The sequence below is a fragment of the Chanos chanos genome, chromosome 2 (genome assembly GCF_902362185.1).
Source record: "Chanos chanos chromosome 2, fChaCha1.1, whole genome shotgun sequence".
Lineage (NCBI taxonomy): Eukaryota > Metazoa > Chordata > Actinopteri > Gonorynchiformes > Chanidae > Chanos > Chanos chanos.
This window is the reverse complement of record NC_044496.1, coordinates 16,560,737-16,580,519: the sequence shown is the minus strand read 5'-3', so window position 1 is coordinate 16,580,519 and position 19,783 is coordinate 16,560,737. Positions and strand designations below refer to the sequence as shown.

Here is a 19,783-nt window from a genome sequence, read left to right as displayed (position 1 = left end):
TAATTTATTTTCTTACCTACATCTTCAAAACCTCCGCATTATGCACAACAATAACATTTTGCAGTTACCAAATGACATTTCCATATGTCATAAGAGTACACCTCACATAAAACACCTCAATGTTTCCTCCACTAATGTCTTAAAACATAAAAAAAAAAAAAAAAACCATTCTCCTAACACATGTCTAAAACACATCATTTCACGTGACACGTGCACAGCTGTCAAACACATTCTTCAGACACAAACAACAGAGATTTTATTAAAAGAGACAGCCAAAAATGGGAAAAGCCACAAAGGAGGAGAACAGAGGAAAATCATGTCAGCACAATGTAATTATAGTTTTAATGAATAGCACAGGACGTTAAGCCAGGTCGTAATTACAGGATTCATTACTTGGTAAGGGGAGTCAGGAAGGGTGGAATCACCTACACTACATTTTGCTGCAGAGATCAACTTTTGCCTGTCAGTCGTGACAAGAGCTCATAAACAAGATTGATTGAGGGGCTGCTGTCACCTCTTAGATTTTAGACTTTCGGGGGAGATTTATGGTTACCGACACACAAAATCTGAAACATTCCAGGTCACGATAAACTTCTGCAATAGTTAAGCAGTGTTTCAAGTTACATAAACTGTGAATATATACGGATGACAAAACGATAACCATTTCTCCTCTTTTTCCAGTTAAGAAAAAAAAATTCAGATTTGTGAATGTCATCTGACCTTCAGGAAATAGTCATACAATTCAAGTAGAACTGGTTGTTTAAACGCAACCTTCGGTAGCTGATACCCCCATCCCCTCCACACGCACACACACACACACACACACACACAAGATGGGGAGAAGTCACCCTCTCTCAGCTCCCAAGAGACAATGAAGTGATAATATGACCCTTCCAGTGAAAGTATCCCAGAGACCTTGCGGAACAGAAATACAGCCTTGACTTCATGCCAACACCTTCCTCACTGCTGGACAGGAGCACAGGGAAAACCATTAACACGCTAAAAATAGCCTTAACTAAGACAAATCAAAACAAAATAAATCCTGAACCTTCAATTAACATGAAACTTCAGGCATGTAACAGCCAGTGAAAAAAACTGTTACATATTAATATTAACGTATCAATAAATTTAGCCACCAGAAAACTTTACAGCAAGTTGCAATATTAGCGTTTTCCTTTGATCGTGTCTATCGGTATTCCCTAGTGTACGCCCAAAATCTGGGTCAATACAAAAGAGCAGGAGAGACCCAAGTCTGTGGGGTCAGAGCCAAGTGGCTCAAAACCGGGGTGCGACTCCGTAAACTCACGAAGGCGGAGAGAGGAAACAAAACGGGAGAATGAAGGTGTGAAAATGGGACAAATCAAAATGACTGCTTTTTATTCTCATCAGTGTTCAGCCTTCACACGCGGGAAATGTCGTGGATAAGTGATGAGCTCGGGCTTTTCACCCGCCCGAAGAGGTGGTGCAAGGACTCGAGCGTTGGTTCTCAGGGAACAGGACCAGGGAAAATTAATAATTATCATCATCGCTAACACCAACAGGGAGCAATTCATCATCGAGCCCTTTCCGCCGCTATCATGTCGAAGGAGCGCGTGGTGCAGCCAGATACAATTATGCGGCGCAGGCTGCAGAGGAGGGCGGGCTAATGCGCTTTTGATGGGGTTTATTCACGCGTGCAAGGCGTTACACTCGACCACCTCGCCTACCCTACCCCCTGGTGCACAGTGGTAACCGCAAAGTAAGGCTCACACTACACCACCATTCACTAGAACAATACTACAAAACCCAGTTGCGATATGTTGGGAGACTTTTCCATTCTTGTGTTCCGCCGCAGTGGAACGAACGGGAATTAATTGAGAGCGATTGCAATACCACCACATAGCTCAAACGCACATGCACGCCTGCGACTATACATGAATGGTAACCTTCGGGTAGATTTTCTTGACTTCAAATACTACACAATCCACACGTTAACTAAATGATGGGATTTGTGAATTGTAGAAATTCTGAAAAATTGATATCAACGCAATTATTAAAAGTAAGCAGAAAAGCAGTTAAACTTTACAATATAGGTTACAAAAGACAACAAACAGCCTTTGTATATATGTGTGTATGCGTGCTTGCGTGTCTGTCTGTCTGTCTAAGCGGTGTGTAAACGGACACTGTCGTGCCTGTATTTCTGTGGACAATGTGTGCTAGGCCCTGGCGCAACCAACTGCGTTATTTGTCTTCCATCGGCGATGCGCGAGTGCGAGGGGTTGCGCTGTTCATTTAATGCAAGGTTAGGCAGCCTGATGTGATGAATGGACTGTCGGTGGTAGAATAAAAGCACGCGCTCAATCACAAGACCGACAGCATTTTTACTCGTTTTTAGGAGCCTCAATAATTCCCACGTGAGGCACAGCAAAACGTAGCACAGAATCTCATCCGCCTTTATCAGCGAAATCTCTCCCAGTAAAATCTCATCAGCATTAGTTTACAATCGTTTGCCTGGTCTTGCACGGGGTTCCAAATATAGCAGTAAGGTTCTGTGTTTATAGAAAAAGTACCAAATCAAGAAGACCCATTTTCCATTATTGGACAGAGTTAGAAAAATGAGAGGATGCGCACAAACTCCATTAAACCCAGAGCAACTCCAAAATGGGAAGGAAGATAATAACGTGGTATTGATTAATCCATAAAACCAATAACAGTGCACTAGAGATAGGGATCCTACCATACAAAACAAAACCTTAACAAAATCAAGAAACAAGAGAAAAATTATTCTGGTTGTGTCAAAAGAATTCTTTCTACCTCTGTCTTTCTACCTCTCTCTCTCTCTCTCTCTCTCTCTCTGTCACACACACACACACAATAAAAAAAAACAACAAAACATACATTCAGACCCCATAATACACATCAGATAACATTCCTCACCAAATAGAAAAGAAAAAGAAATAACACATGCCACAAGGCACACACATGTAACAACACACAAGTTTATTCCATAAAGTGCACCTAAATCAAGTAAACAATCCTGTTCCATCCTGGAGTTACTTTCACCTGTAGACAAGCAGGCCGTCTATCAATCATGCAGGTGCCTTAGCCACCTGATCCATCCCAGCCAATCAAGCACCCCATCCATCTCTGCACCTCTAATTAATCTTCACACCTGACAACCTTGATTAGCTCAGGAGATAGACTAAAGTGTGTGTGTGTGTGTGTGTGTGTGTCTCTTTGTATGTGTCTGTGTAAGTTTGCTTTTTGAGGAGGAGGTGTTGAAATTTAATATGCACTAAAGTGCACTTAAACCCACAATATAACCAAATTCTCTTTGAGAACAGATATGGGTATGTTTCATGTTTTTGATGTGATTTGTGGGTGTGGGTGTGGGTGCGCACGTGTCTGTGTCTGTGTATGTAAAGGCAAGGCTGACTCATCTCACCGTGCAGTGTGTGTTGCTTGTTATTTTCAGGGTGAAGTCTGCAGTAAACTCCAGCTCAGAGAGGCACACTGTGTTACAGTCAATTGTCTAAGGAGAAAGAACCACAACCATAATCAAAATAACTCAAAGGAAGATTAGAGCTACATACATGCTCCCCATATACCCCAAAACAATGGCATCCAGATCATGAGAAACTAATGCATGTCATATATAGCCTTTGTCTTTGTACAGGATGAGGGAGGTGACATAAAAACATACAGACAACGAGACAAACACAAAATTGAGTCATTCATATATGAAAACAGTGACATGGTTTGAATACATTTCTTTAGACTAGACAGATTCATATATGAAATCAGGTACTTTGTGGTTAAAATGTGCAGTAAAGTTTGACCTTAAACATACACAGATGAACTACTGTAACATACATGATTATTTAAATACTACGAAACACCGCGAGTCTGAACTGAAGGACTGGTAGAAGAAAAACCATTTAACTTTCACAAGGTTCCACTCAAAGAGGTACTAATTTTATGGCATTCTGACCACAGTAAGAGAACAGTGTTAGATTGGATCAGTGAAGGAAAAGATGGGTTTGTGTCATTTTTCAAATCTTCAGAAAAATGACTGAGTTGAATGACAGATTTTTATTACTTCCCATGTTATAGATTTTTAGGAAAGAAGAGATGGAGTGTGCACAGCCATTAACATTTTTCAATTCAAAATCACAGCTGCCATCTAAATCTCACATTAAAACATCTCTGACTAGACAAAAAAAAACCCCAAAAAACAAGCAATTCTGTAATATCAGAATATACATAATGTAATATACGCATTGCTTCTTACAACAAGTATCTTCTTTTAAACTAACTGTGGTTCTACAATACCCTCATGAGCCGTACAAACAACATGTGTGTTCACATTACAGTAATGAAAAGCAAACATGTATATATTGTACGTATAGACAATGCTGAATTCTCATAAAAATTTTGATTTGATAAGTACTATGTGCATAAGAAACTTTGTTGTAATAGCAGTCTTTATAACCTAGTAATGACTATGTAATGGATAACTTTGCTATTGCAGCACTCCTGCTTGTGAATGTATCAGCCTGAGTGTAGGTGTCAAACGGCTGGGCTGTGTTTCTTGTTCATTTGAATGATTGTTTGAAAGTGTCGAGTTCTGGGAGGAGACGAGCGGCGAGAGCTGATTGGAGGATTTCCTCATCAGCGTGCGAGCAGAGCCGAGGCCGCAGGGGTGTAGGAGTAATGAAATTTACTAAAGTGGAATTTAAACAAAGATTAGGCTAATCAATCAGCACCACTGTCACAAACAGCCTAGTGGTCAACGCTTCACTTCCCTCTTCATATCTCTCCGCACTGTCTCATACACACATGCACAGTCACTCACACACACACACACACACACACACAACACAATATAATATAAAACAACCCAAGTGTCTGTGTTGTGTACCTGAATGATAGCAGGTTCTGAGATGACCGTTTCGGGCTTCAGTACTTCCACCACCGCCTCAGGTACCACAGCCTTCTTCATACACGCCATCTTAAAACCATACACATCATCCCAAAACACAATGCGCTCACTGTGCTTCTGGGTGTCGCCAACCGCTGCCAGGCTGATGGTGCAGAGGTCAGGGTATACTGAGGACAGACAATAATGAGAATGAGTGAGGAAGAGTGTACACATTTAAATTAAATCTACATGTAACACACTCACATAAAGATAACAATATGCACATAAGGTAAAGAGACAAAAAGTATATATATATATATATATATATATAAAAAAAAAGACTAGCAAGATGAGGAAGAGCTTGAAGAGATTACAAAAAACTTGACAAGGATACGGGAAAGCCTAGTGACGAGCACAGGGCTAAAATCAGTGTCAATTCAAACGTTCCAAGGACTGTGATTTATTACAAAGAAGAAGGGAAAAGAATTGGTATTTAAGAGGGTTTATAAGTAGTGGTGTTGAATGCTATGGTATTTACTGCGACTCCAAATAGTGGGAAGTGAACACAGATCACACACTTTACATATCTGAACTCAGTTTGATTATTCTGACTGACTGTGCAGAAAGAGGGAAAAGTACTGTTCATACGTATTTGAATAGTTTCCAGATTACATCTGTTGAAAACGAATGATTATTTGATTAATTTACACCAAACATTTTTGCACAACGTGTTTGAAATAATATTTGGTGAAAAGGACATTAAAAATATATATAAAATAGTGGTATAGCACAATTAATTAAATAATTTCATTTAATTTTATGGTGTTTTACTTACGGTAATTTATACATTCACTTCTAGGTTGTGAAATTTCATGCATTTTCATCAAACTGTGCCCTGATGCCTGTAATTCTAATTCAGTTCCAATTCTGCATCCACAAAGCTAATGCCCCTTGAAGCTTCAATTCAAATTTTCCATGAATTCGCAATACCACCAATAGTTGACCTTAATCATAGATAATAAAGCTGGAAAAGTCTTCACAGACTTTTCCATCTGACATCTGACATCTTCAACATCACAACATGTCCCACATTCATGGAACTCTTCACATTAGGCCATCCATTTACATTAGCTCAGAAGACAACTTTGTGAATCATATCTGATGAGAGCTAACAACCCTCTTCCAATAAAAATCTGAAATATATACATATATGGGCTTTTACTCCTCAACACCAGATTTTACCATTTAAGATGCTTGCTTAGCTGAATCAAATGCACTGGATTTGGGGTTAAAGATAAAATCTGCACATACTACAGCTCCACAAAAGGACAGTTTCCCTTCACTGAAGTAGAGAGTTTAGCTGATACTGAATTTACGTTCAGTAACAAACATACAGAGAAGGGAAAGAGAAATGTGTCAAAGTGATTTTCAGTGCAATCCTAAACTGATTGCGACATCAGTTAGTGCGCAGTCCGAAAGCCAAACAAAACAAAAGGTTTGTCTTTGTGTGGGTGTATAACATCTCATCTGTTACATAAATGTGCAATATGAGAATATTCATCATGTGATGGCAAACCATGAACACTGTCCAACTGTTCCATCTCTTGGTCTCTTCCATTTTCGTTTATTACTATCCATCTCTCTCAGAGAGCTAATGGAATTTAAGCTCACCAAACAGCCACTGGCTAAAAAACTATGTTATCTAATGGTCATAATAATATATTTCTACATATATTAATAAGCCATTAATGCCCTTCTTAGTTGCCATAACCCAAGGGTTCAAAGCAATGTCCACCTCCTGGAGTGTTCTATTATGTAAATGTTAGAAGAACCCCCATCAAATTTCCCACATTCAAACTCTTAAAGAATACTAAAATCAAAAAGAAAGAGAAACAGAGAGAGAAGATGGTGTAGTTTCAAATAGTTATGGTGAAAACTGCAAAGCAAGAAGCCTGGATATTGAACACATGAAGCCAAAACAGTCCATACATACAGAGTCCAGATTGTGTGCAATATGTTCACTCCCCAGAACACTAAGTGTTTGTGCCTCCGTTGGGAGGTAGTAGTGAGAAGCCTAGGCAATCAGAGGAAGGTAGGCAATCAAAAGGTGAAACAACCCATTTTAGATTACAATCTCACAATTTCATTACAACTCCAGCCAGGCCGGTGGGGATCGAAAGCTAATACGGACAGGATACTGTATTATCTAATCATCATTGAGCATCCACTTTTAACAATGCGTATGTACCATCAAATAATGAACCCTGTGCCATATACACCTGAGAGTTCTCACTCCTAAGGATTATCAAAGTGGGAGGGTCTATGAGCATGGATGGATGGTGACAGCAGGGTGACTGACAGGAGATGGCCACATGTGATTGGTTGAAGATTTCACTGTGACCCTGTAGGTGTCAAGCGGGGTGAAAAGTCACATTTCATTGTCACACACCCTCTCTGCCTGGCTATGAGGGATACGGGCCCTCATTTTTCTCTGATTAGCGGCGCTCTGAGTAATTACCATGGGAACCAGGTGAGTGCTGATTGGGCAGGAACAGAACTGTCCTGTGCCATAGAAGAGGGGCTGTCCCAAGATTCATAGCTTTGACATCTGCGTCCTTCTCGACTCGGTGCCCATGGCCCGTTTGTCATGCGCCTCTCCCCAACCCCCAGCTCTCAGGGCCAGCCATAAAAGGTGGAGTTTGGGGGGTGGGGGGTGGGGGGGGTGCCGGCTGAGAAAGTGAGAGACACGTAAGGAAGACAGCGGTTAATGATGAGGGGAGGAAGCAGAGCTAGAGACTGTTCGCTGCATAGACTTACGGCCTGATGAGAAAGATGAACACGGGACAACACTCCCTGCAGTACTTAAAGCTTTAGTGACTCAGTGTCACGCTGCTTTGCAAATGTCATTTTGTCAATCTGTTTCACATCAGCTGTGCAAGCTATAGGCTTAACAGCAATCGGAAAAACCAGACATAAAGCGCTGTGTCCTGAGGGGTAATCGAGCATACGCCTCCAGTCACCCGGCCCCTTCACCTGATGGACGGTGGGAAGACTTGGTCCCAGTGAGAGATTTGAGTTTAGTTTTGTAGGCTCTTCCCTGTGTTAGGCCCCTGTCAATCACTAATCACCAAACTAAGACTACAATGTGACACAACGCATTATATCTCAAATACTGCACAAAGCATAAAGCATAACATTTCCTCAACACATCTGGGTTCTTTCTAAAATGTCTACAAATGTGTACAATCTTGAACAGGATTCAGTCATCCAACATGAAGGAATATAAGCACATGAATATACCAAACTACCGAGCAAAACACAAACCTGCGACTGCAATTAAAACCCCTATGTAGCTGTTTAATTTCTAGCGGCAGGGAAAAATACTGTGGAATGTGACAGAACATAGAGCACTCTCATTCCCAAACTGACCGGTGAGCTAGAGAAGGCAAGAGAGAGAGGTCAGCGTCTTGTTCTTCCATCACTTTGGTTACGCACTAATTTTTGCCTTTGAATTTCACAGAGTAAATCAATATGTTGTAAAATTGCGAAGCAATGTGTATGGTTGGAGATAAGGGATTTCACTTGGCAAGCATAAAGCTATACTGCAGTAAACACACTCATTTACTGCAGAGAAGCAGCACAGCGGATGTACCAATCTGTTGTGTCAAATAACGGCTGGTTTTTCAAGAGTGAATACAGCACCCAGAGGTTACTCCCCATCCTTTAACAGCAGAGGGTCCCTCCCCACGCATATAAATATACACACACACACCCCTTCCCTCATCTTCAGGGGAACGGTCTAACTCCTGCCGTATATAACTCATCGCCATGGATGAGGGAGCAGGCATGTTTGTGCTCAGGCAGATGCTGGAGGGAGTTTCTGAGGGACAAGAATCCGCCCTGGATACACTTAAAACGCTGCTGTTTTTTACGAGTTCTTTCAGCTAGACTATTTCATGCAGTTTGCCTATTCACCCACACTAGACCGCGTTTAGCGTGACTCCGTGCATTGCACTAATTGCAAAGGACTAGCATTCCTTGTCCTTTTTTGTCCTTTGCCCACATTCCAACCTTTGTTCAAGCTAAATGAATTTGGCAACTCAACACTGATGGATCAGCATCCTCATGAAGATGTTTAGTGTTTGCTTGGGTGCATGCATGAGTGTTTTGTCAAATGGTGAGATGGGAGAACAACTCAGACACACTGGCGTGACTCACCTGTGCCTCCCTCTGCCAGGTACAGATCCCTTGCGTGCAGGACAGAATCCAACATTGATTCAAACAGAAGAAAATAACCCTGAAGGGGCAAAAAGAAGGAGTGATTAAATTATAACAATCGAAATGAACCAAAGAGAGATAAATACAACCACAATAACCCTCTTTGCCATCTTTACTGATTGAAAATCAGGGAGTGTAGCAGACGCACACTGTACCATGTGGAAATTTAGCTGTAGGATGTGGTGTGATGAGTTTTAATGCAAGAGCAAAGTTAATTAGTATTGCTTAGTAGTATCTTCACACACCAAATAAAACCGATGTTAAAACCGCATGTGAGGATACGGCTTTCCCCTTCTCGATTTTCACCATTAACCATACATGCGTTTACACACAGAAGCATGGAAAAATTTATGATGAGTCAGTTTGAAGCCTTCTCCCAGCATCCTCTCTGTTTGAGATGACCTCTTGCTGACCCTTGCTCTGCTTGAGTGGGCAGCATATTACCCTCGGTATTATTTCATTATTGCTGAAATGGTGGTATGGCTACATCTTGTTGGCTTCATCCTCAGCTGAAGCACAGACAAGCGTGACAGTCTGATTTATACATGCCAAGATCGTCCCCTCACATACACAGCACTGAGCGCCGTGTCCTCACCTCCATTTAAACAACACCGTAACTGTCCTCACTCTCCCACAATGCAACAGCTTTGACAATACTATGTTGATCAGCTATCGTAGAAACAACATAAGAACAGTAATATAGAAAAATGAAAGTGTAAAAGAGGCACATAACTGCTATTCTCTCATTCAGGGGACGTACAGCTAAACAAGACAGCAAGGGGGTGAGGACAGTAACTGTAGTGGCATGAGCTTAATCTCTTCAATGCAAAGTAGCCAACAAGATCTGACAAAAGATTTAAAAAAAAAAAAATGTCAAAAATTCTACAAATACATTTCAGCTGCTCAGGGCCATGCCCGAAATTAAAGCGATCCAAGTCCAATGGGAACTATTTTGAGCCGAAAGCATGAACCGCAAAGCATTTTCCAAGCAAACGTTTTCGCGGCCTGAGCGGCGACTGAAGCTACGCCTAGAGCTGTAATCAGCTGAGATATTAAAATCTTGGCTGACTGTACGATCAAAGGCATAACCATAAACACTTTATTTAGATGGGATTTATGTTCATTAAAAGCTGGTCACTGAAATACAGGAGTGGGGAAAAGAGCCATGTAAGAATGGGAACCCACTTCAACTAAATCTAAGACAAGAGGACTATGGCTGGCAGTCAGCACAGTGTTTCTGAAGGAAGCTAGAGTAAGAGATTAAAATGCAATTTATATGTGACAAAAATTCCGACAGTACTCTAGGCCTAATTGTTACTGACAGCAAAGAAATAATAGTCTTTTGTGAATAGGCCATTTCATTCTTTTTTACCAACACCATCAGTGCATTTTACTGAGCAAAATAAGAAAAAAAATTATTTTCTGACCATTTCTAATATCCTCAGAGAATCGGATCCGCACTGAAAGCAAAGTACATTTTATGATGTTTAGTAAATTTTATGATTAGTGTTCTACCAGCTGTTCAATTTGGCCGATTCACCACATTATTCAGAAACAGAACTGCCAATGTAAAAATCCATTTTTGAAATAAAAAAGAAAGAAAAAAAAATCGACCATATGCTTGATCAACTCTTTTTCTCATTTCTCAATCTCTTTGTGAAAACGGCCAATAATTATCCAATAACTGTCATGGTATTTGAATTAGGCTGTGGTTGGTGTTCAGGTTTCTCTGCCGTATGTGTGGGTCAGTAGAGTCTGCACTGTGAATGATCAGAGGGAGGACTGCTTTGGCTGGGATTTGAACAGCTTTGTGTAGAGCAGATGAGATTTCCCCCCATTCTCTCTATTCTGTCTCTCCATGGAAAGCTTTATCTGCAGGCAAAAAGAGCTCCACAGCACATCACTCTCTTTCTCCCCCTCACACACACACACACACACACGAAAAGAGAGAGAGAGAGAGAGAGAGAGAGAGAGAGACAGCCAACCCACACAGATAAGGCTCCTAATGACTCTCAGATGAGGACACACTCACAGCGTCCGAGAAACTGAGCAAGACTAAAAAAAAAAAAAAAAAAAAAAAAGGAAAAAAAAAAAGTACAAATTTACTACTACAATTGCCATCATCTCCGTCCTTTCTGTGAACTCTGACGATGGTGATGGTGATGGTGATGGTGACGGTAACGATGGTGGCAGATCTCTCATCTCTCTGCTGCGTCACTGCCGTGATGTGATGAGTGAGTTTGGTTACTCCCTAATGGCCACAGGCCTCTGGGCTGGAAGACCCTCACCTGGGCTCGTCCTTGTTCTCACTCTGGGTCGTTTTTAAAAAGACTAAGAGTTGGCCTGATGGCTGAGCTTCTCCATGCTGTAATTTAGAACCCAATTTCACAGGCGGCTGCCTCTGCTGCAGTGAGAGAGAGACGGGGAGAGAGAGAGAGAGAGATAAAGAGAGAGAGAGAGAAAGAGAGACAGAGACAGGGAGAGAGAGAGAGAGACAGAACGAGGAGAGAGGAGAGACTTCCAGAAGCAGAATGACACCTCCCCAAGCTCTCGTCTTCAAGGCCTCTGTGTCGTGACTCTAACTCCTCTTACTCTCCCTCCTTCGCACTCTCACTATTAATTACTGGGGAAAAGCACGCTCTCCATACTTCACAAAGCTTTAGGAAGAATACTTAAAGCGGTGGAGCAGAAACAATGAGATGGAATATACCATTCCTGCACGGTGATGTCTGATCTCACCCCATCGTAAAGGCATTCCTACTCAGTTTTCTATTACAGCAGTATCTATCCAGTCCTCTACTGTATACCACATGTAAATAGCACTCTATGTAGATGACTTATGGTGTACAAAGAGTCTGTAAACAACTGCATCTGACCAATGAAGTTGTACAAAAGCGTCTGATTATGAGATGAACAAAGCAGCTAATGCTGGGAATCATAAGTCAAACAAATCTTAACTGTTTCAGAAGACAAATATCTTGCTTCATGACGACTCCAAAATAAAGAGCGTCTTGAGGGCTGTGTTGTGGAGATTTCTGACTGCGGTGTTGTTCTGAAGATATATTTCTAGTATTCATCACAACCCCGAAGGCTCCGGCCTTCACACTTTCCGAGTTCATTGATTGGCCGTCATTGAGGTCATTGCAGAAAAAAAAGAAAGAAAGAAAAAAAAAAAGCAATGCCTACATCGCAACGCAAGACAGCAAATCCATGAGTGGAGAAACAGTAGGACAAAATGGAGGATTGTAAAACTAGCCATGGCAAACGGGAAGGTAAAACTGTGACAGCGTCTCTTGTGGTGACAGAGGTTCTCTCTAATCCATGCACAGTTAATGTTAGGGCTCAATGAAAAAGGGAAGCAAATTACAGCCGTTGCCTCGGCTCCTCGGAGCACCTGACTATATTTTAGACTCCTTTCACAGGGCAGCCACCACAGACAGCTGAGAACAATTACCTATTTGAACATTTCACAAACCGACTGTTACAGGGGTTTCCTCAAATCCAATCCTGCTTCAGTCTTCAGTCCTGCTGGTTTCTCAGAAGTACAGAACATTTTGATACCTTGATAGCCTAAGAGTTTACACATCTGTGTCCGGGTAAAACGGAAATAATCAGCTTCCAGTAATGAGGTGTGGACAAAAACTAGCAGGATCTCAGTCACCCACTTTCAGATTTGATGAACCCTGAACTGTAAAATATTACTTCTTTGACTACCTGCGAAACGCCAAAAAATGGGGAAAATGCTCATCAACATGAAATTACTGAGGCCACAGATGGATCACAGACAACCTTACACGAAAATACACAAAAAAACATGAAAACTCAGGTGATATTCTGAATCCAAAATACTATACCCACAGCTACCCACAGTGTCCTAATTTAACAGTTAAAATGGTTTGTTAAAACGCTTTATAAAACTGGAACACTGGAGTAAACTGTGAAGGATCTCTATTGTGCTTTAAAAAAAACTACAACTGTGTGCTCACAATGTACTATCATTGCAAAATTTGACCAAATTAGTGGAAAACAAGCCAATGAATCTGGGGGAGGGTTACTCTACAGCGTGCTTTTGTAGTCAGTTTGAGAGAGAACATGAGAGAATAGTGGTTACAGGGCCCAGAATGGCTATTCTGGCTCTATAAACACCTGGCATCAGCAATATTCCCCACTTCCCTCATCGTCTGCATTCACTGAACACTCTACACAATTACAGCACAACATCAGCTCTTGTCCTCAGAGGCTGTGCAGTCACTCACTCACACTCAAACATACACACACACATGCGCGCACACACACACACACAAATGCACAAACACGCGCGCGCGCGCGCGCACACACAAGAGGCAAACAGTCTTAACATAAAAAAGGGACAAATAAAGACAAACATTTGAACAGACCCTTAGGTGGCCCCTGCACCAAAACACATAACACACACTTCAATGCACAAACCCAATAAAGCTCTGCTCTGATCCTAAGCAACGTCTTCACATTTTTACGAGAATTAGCTTAGTTCATGAAAGTGTAGCACACATATTCTTATTTAGGTTTGAGCAGTATAGCAGCAATCATCCATCTGAGTCAAACTGCATTGGACAGTATGATCAAGCACTCTCTACAAGTACCTACAGTACCTGCTGTTGGCATACGCATTGAAAAAGGTTTGCATTGCAATTTCTCTATGAGTCTGTAACGTGAAGGGAATATACAGGGCAATCAAGTGAGGTATTCTGACGACGTCTCGCCACAAGCCAATGAATGTGCAAGTACAGCACTTCTCACTGCTAATGGAAATACACATTTCAATGAAAACTTTGGTAAGAGAAAATGAGATTCTGGCCAGCTGAGTGTAATTCATGAGATACAAGAGTAGAATAACCAAACAGCAGTTCTATTTAACACTTCTGCTGCAATAGCTGTTTATTATCTCTTCAATCATATTAATGTCACACTGAGACAATACCCCGTCTGGCTAACTAGTTATATTCTGTCGTGGAACAGTAGGAAAATGACTGAAAATCAGCAGGAAACATAAACACAAACATTTAGATATGCAAATACATTTAAAACAAATTTGTTCATTTAATTACTGATTGAATTCTTTTATTATGCATTAAGATCAAGCTGAAGTCAAGCATGGTATTTGGGTTATGCATTGTACTTTACAATAGATATCATTCAAAACTGGGTATGAAATTAGTTGCCTGATGTTAATATCAATGAATGCAATTTGCTTTTGAGTGAATAAAGGACTGTGCAACATCCCAATAAAAGAAAAAGATTAAACAGCCATTTAAAAAGTGACATGCTCATTCTTGAGAGCAACACAAAACCTGAATGTGAGAAATTATAGACAATAACAGGCAAATCCGCGAGACTATCCACAACTGAAAAGAAGTTTTACTTTTAAAATGAAGTACACCGCTATTCATCCAGAAACTGACGTGCAATTCTACAATTATACAGGTATTGTGGCCACTTTAGCTTGTTCCATTATGGAGAAACCATGAATAAACAGATATAAACCAACATGTTTGAGATGGATCTGAGTGTGTGGTAGTTGGGGGGGGGGGGTGGGGGGGGTGGCTAGCATAAAGCACTGTGGTGGCAGCATTATTCAGTGCTGACCTGATTTGCATATGAATGTAGCAGAGGGGAAATGTAGCATATCATATAAACGTATTCAAATGAGACAAGCTCCATGTTTGCCCAGTCACTTCAGAAGGACAAAAGTGGCATTGTTGACCAGTGACAGATCCAGGTAAGCAATGTGACAGGACTGTTACAAAACGGAAAATGCAAGAAAAGGGGTGGCTGATTGTACGAGGAGCGAAAAATGTTCTCCTGTGCATACATTCTTATTGGAACAGATTTCTATCATAAAGCTTTCAGCACAATGCGCGTAGCTCTAATACATCTCCCAAAGAATTTCAATTTTCCATTAAAAATAAACAAATGTCTGAAAATGTCTGAGGAAGGAGGGAAGCCAAAGAAAGAAAAGGAGTGAGAGACAGACAGGAAAAACAGACTGGTAGTGTGTGTGTGTGTGTGTGTGTGAGTGTGAGAGAGAGAGAGAGAGAGACAGGCTGCTGTGCTGTGCTGTGTGTGTGGACTGAGTGAGTGATTGCGGCTGTCCTCTCCGGGGGCAAGTAAGACTGCTATCAGTAGGTAATGAGGCCGAGGATGGGAAACTGTCATTAATTCAATCACACCGTTCCAAACAAGAGAACCACACACAACTCCACACAGACTCGCATCTGTCTCTCTCCGACACCATGCACACAAAACACAAAATTCTCACACATAGCTATGTTAAACACAGACACACACACACACTAAACAGAGACAGAGGGAAAGAGAGAGAGAGAGAGAGAGAACACGACTGCAGATGGCTTTACTATGAGGTAGGGTTCATGGGTTAACAAACTAATTTTGTATTCAACAATGAATTTTTTGAGTCACTAGGATCACTTTTTCACTGGATGTACCGCAATGACAACTCGTATGCCTAATACACTCCAGGGTGGGTTAAACTGAACCTAGCTTTCCCAAGCTCAGGTAAACCCTAACCATTAAAAGGAGACTTTTTAGTGATAAGCTTTGTCCAGTGGGTTTTTCTGTGAAACTGGATCCTGAGAACACAGGTCTCATAAGGAACCAGATATAAACTGCTCTGGCTTGCACATCAGATGAGAAGTCTGATAAGAAAAAAATAATTACAGGGAGTTTGCTGCTGCATTTTCCAAGTCTTTCTGCAAAGAGACTGTGGCTAAGTTCAGGACATCCGCCCAATAACGCATCAGCTCACGACTCTCAGCTGTCACCGAGAACAGGACGACCAATAACATCTGACGTGATTGATCTCACGGGGACAAACTTTATTTAGTCCCTTCCTAATTCTCTCCTCCCATCATCTCCCCTCACAAGTCCACGCCGTTCTCTCTCTCTCTCCCGCTCTCTCCCGCTTCTTATCTCCGGGGGCCTGTTTGTTTTGTTCACCGTTAAAAGTACAGATCAATTCTGTGAGTTATGAAATGACAGCAGAGCGCCTCAACTCTGTCTCTCCATGCCAGACAATGCCTTGTCCCTCTGAAAATTACCCCTGCTGATTTATTGATCCTCTCTCACACACACATTCACACATATACTACGAGCTGTCTGAAAGCAAGACAGCCAACCGCCCTGAAGAAACTTTTCCAATGAACTCCACCAACAGCAAAGAACACGCTCTGTGGATACCATCAAATTCCAATGCAAAAAAAAAACACTCCCTGAGCAAGCTTCAGTTGTGCTGACAAACTTCCTTCCATTTTATCTGCACATTCTGTCTCTCTTTCTTTTTTTACTTCTTCATCTACTGCAAGTGTGGGCAATTGTACCATGCTTGAATGACAGAATGAGAAGTGCACGATGATATTTTATTTAGGTCTCTCTGTGGCCTGACAACAGCACAAAACCACTGAATGAACGAGAGAGTAACGGAAAGTCAATGGGATAAGTGCCCTTTATTTCTCCATGTCACCACTGAGCGACAGACATAAGAGAATGGTCTCAACTGATGCGGCTCTCAGCTTAATGATTCAGAAAATCATGAAGCACCTTCCAAAGTGAAGCTCAAAAAATGATCTGTTTTGTGTTCAGCTGAAATTGTTTAGTACACTCTGAGACAAATGAAAAAATAAAACGGCCCTCTCAAAATGGCACTTGGAGTCATGTAAACAACCAAACTGAGTAAATAACAATGTCACATAAATTCTTTCAGGAAAAAAAAAAAAAAAATACTGAACCAAGACTCTTTCAAACCACAAAGAAAAAGATGAGTTTAAAGCAGTAATCACAAAAGAAGTCCTAAAAGTTGCTAAATTCAGCCCGGGGATCTCAGGTGTATTAGCCGGAGCCTCTAGGCTGGTTGGCACACTTGAAATGACCCAATTTCTCCCAGTCCCCTCAGACCCATTAATGAAAGGCTGGGTCCCAACCGCACATCCAGGGCTTCTCTCAGGGTCATTCATGGACAAAGCTGCTATGCATCACAGCCTCCATAATACTGCTGTTCCAAAACATCTCCAGGCCAAAACATTACAACATACAAAATATTCAAAAATGTGGTACTGAAAGAAAGACATTATAAACCACTTCTGATTAAGAGGCTCGAAATGAGGCTCGAAATGATTCTTTGTTCTTTCACTTCAAAAACAAAAATGATTGAAAAAGAACTATGTACATCTGCCATCCAAGATATCTGGGGAGCAGATTAATTGTCCTGATCTGAATACTTTGGTGTATAAAAGCTGCCATGCTGTTATACCCATGTATTCTTTATCCTGTGACAGTAGGTTAGTGTAAAATGGGTACACTGTAGCCTTCTCCTAAAGTAGCTCTCTGCTGCCTTCCTTAAGAGCAGGCACACAGAACTTACCCTCTGTTCAACAGGAATAATCCCACCGTCTGAACAGAGATGAGAGGTGACTGGTGGATCCTCAGATTTATGAGTGCTCACTGACTTTACACTGCTCTAGATTATCTGGTTTTCTCTTCTCATTTTTATTTATTTTTTTAATGTACAAGAAGAGGAGCAGAGGAACATAAAGCACCTCAGGACCTTAGACTTTCTGGTTTGGATGGATCAGAAGATTTGGGTAAATTACCAGAGAGGACTCTCTGTTTCCTGTCTGAACCCTGGGCATCAGATACAAAAACCTTCTTCATAAAACAAAACTGCTAATTAAACATATACACACAATGAGCATGCTTGCACACACACACACGCACACACACACAAACTCTAAGGTACCAATTTTAGATCAGTATTAGTTTGTGCGTGTATTGTAAGATAACTGGTGAACTTTATTCTGTAGTGCTGGTAGTGGTTACTTTGGTATTTATTTCCTCCGAAAAGGACTGTTAAATCACGATTTTACACTTACTAACATGTTGAGGGAATACATTGTGTGAATATGCTTTTGTATTTCCAGTCCGACCGTGGCAGTAGAACCACTGATCACTGCACTGTCACAGATTGACTATGTCTCTTCTTTTGAAAATGTGAAGAGTGCTCTTCAGTTTTAGCCTTATTTCCAGTTTTTGACTTTTGCTCACTGGCAACTGGGTGAGTTTTCTATGCCAGTACACCAGCTGCTCAACATAAGAACATCAGAAATCAAAAATGTAAAAAAAAAAAAAAAAAGAAAGAAAAGAAAAGACAAAAAAAAAAAAAGAAAACGGGGAAAAAAAACACTCACCATCCACTCTGAGATGATGATGTCCACTTTTTCAACAGGTAGATTCACCTCCTCTATCCTCCCTTTGATTAGAGTAATGGTGTCTTCAAGATTGTTCGATCTGAGGGGGGGGGGGAAGCCATATAACATGTTGCTTTAAAACTTTCCGAAATCTTATACAGCTGACACTGATATACTGATCATTTATTTTACTAGCATTCAGCTCTCTATGACTTATCAGTGTAGCTGTCTTTGTAAATTTGATTTAGTTACTTCACAGACTGTGTCATTTTTAATATGAAGTGTCCTTCACTTTGTCCACTCTCTGTTCTCCTGCAGTAAACTCGCTTGTGACGAGATGGGGGGGGGGGGGTGTTGGACAAGAGTTTGAGTCAGTGGAGAATGACTCTCTCTCTCAAACAGCCTTTTGTGATGATGACCACTAATTATAGTCATTTAGCTGAGAGGTTGAGCGTCTCCTCCAGCACAGCCACCGATCTATCCCAATTACAGTGAACACAAGGGCAATGCAGCAGTGGAGTCACACACAGTAATACCTCCTTCCCCAACCTCTCATACCTGGGTCAACAAACAAATTGAACTTATATTATCTGTTTGTGTGAGGGTACATGTTTGACAAACAAACATACATACGCAAGTATGCTGTAAGAAAAGCCCATGTTTAAGTGATCATTCCCTCTTTGACCGGCAACCCTTAGTATCAATCTCTCTAAATACTCCATTATCATGACAGCTAATGTTACTGGGGACAGAGTCATTACTCACAAGCACAGAGCGTGTTTCTGCCCAGCCGATGCTTATCTCTGCCCCTTCACGCTATCACACCCTCCCAGAGACGCTCTCTCTTACTCTCTCTCTCTCTCAGGACCATCTTAGTGAGGGGGAAACACTGTAATCTCATTACTGGGGTAATTTAGAGGACAAAGTCAGATACAGAAGAAAGAAAGACAGAAAGAAAGAGAGAGAGAGAGAGAGACAGAGAGAGAGAAAAAGAGAAAGAGAGAAGGGGGGGGGTGGGGGTAGTGCATGCATGAGAAGTGAAGTGGGAGCGAGACTGTGCTTCACTGAAGGGAATGTGGAATACCCCAAAACCTGCATCTGTCGGCTAAGCTCACCAACCTCACACGAGTTCACATGAGGAATCTGGGGCCAGCCATGGAACTTCTGGTTCAAATGACTTTCTAACTCACCATGACTCTGAGGTCTTCCTACTCATCACAATGAGCAAACAAGCTCAGAATTCTGCCCCAAAGCACCTCAAATGAACCAGTTAATAGCATTTTTTTTTTCTAATGCCATTGTTTTTGAGGACACTTAAATTGTCTGCACACGCTTAAAATATTATCCACATACTCATTACATATTA

At 41.3% G+C, this 19,783-nt stretch overlaps 1 protein-coding gene across 1 annotated transcript in view; it reads right to left on the bottom strand.

Annotated features, from left to right (window-relative positions):
- The window catches only part of prmt3 (protein arginine methyltransferase 3), a 34,564-nt gene that overhangs the window by 7,525 nt on the left and 7,256 nt on the right, over window positions 1-19,783 (bottom strand). Inside the window, exons 10-13 of the mRNA XM_030765844.1 lie at window positions 18,418-18,517; window positions 9,119-9,197; window positions 4,901-5,088; window positions 3,425-3,511 (exon numbers count right to left, since the gene is read on the bottom strand). Coding sequence (XP_030621704.1) covers window positions 3,425-3,511; window positions 4,901-5,088; window positions 9,119-9,197; window positions 18,418-18,517 — 454 coding nt within the window. The remainder of the gene's footprint in view (window positions 1-3,424; window positions 3,512-4,900; window positions 5,089-9,118; window positions 9,198-18,417; window positions 18,518-19,783) is intronic.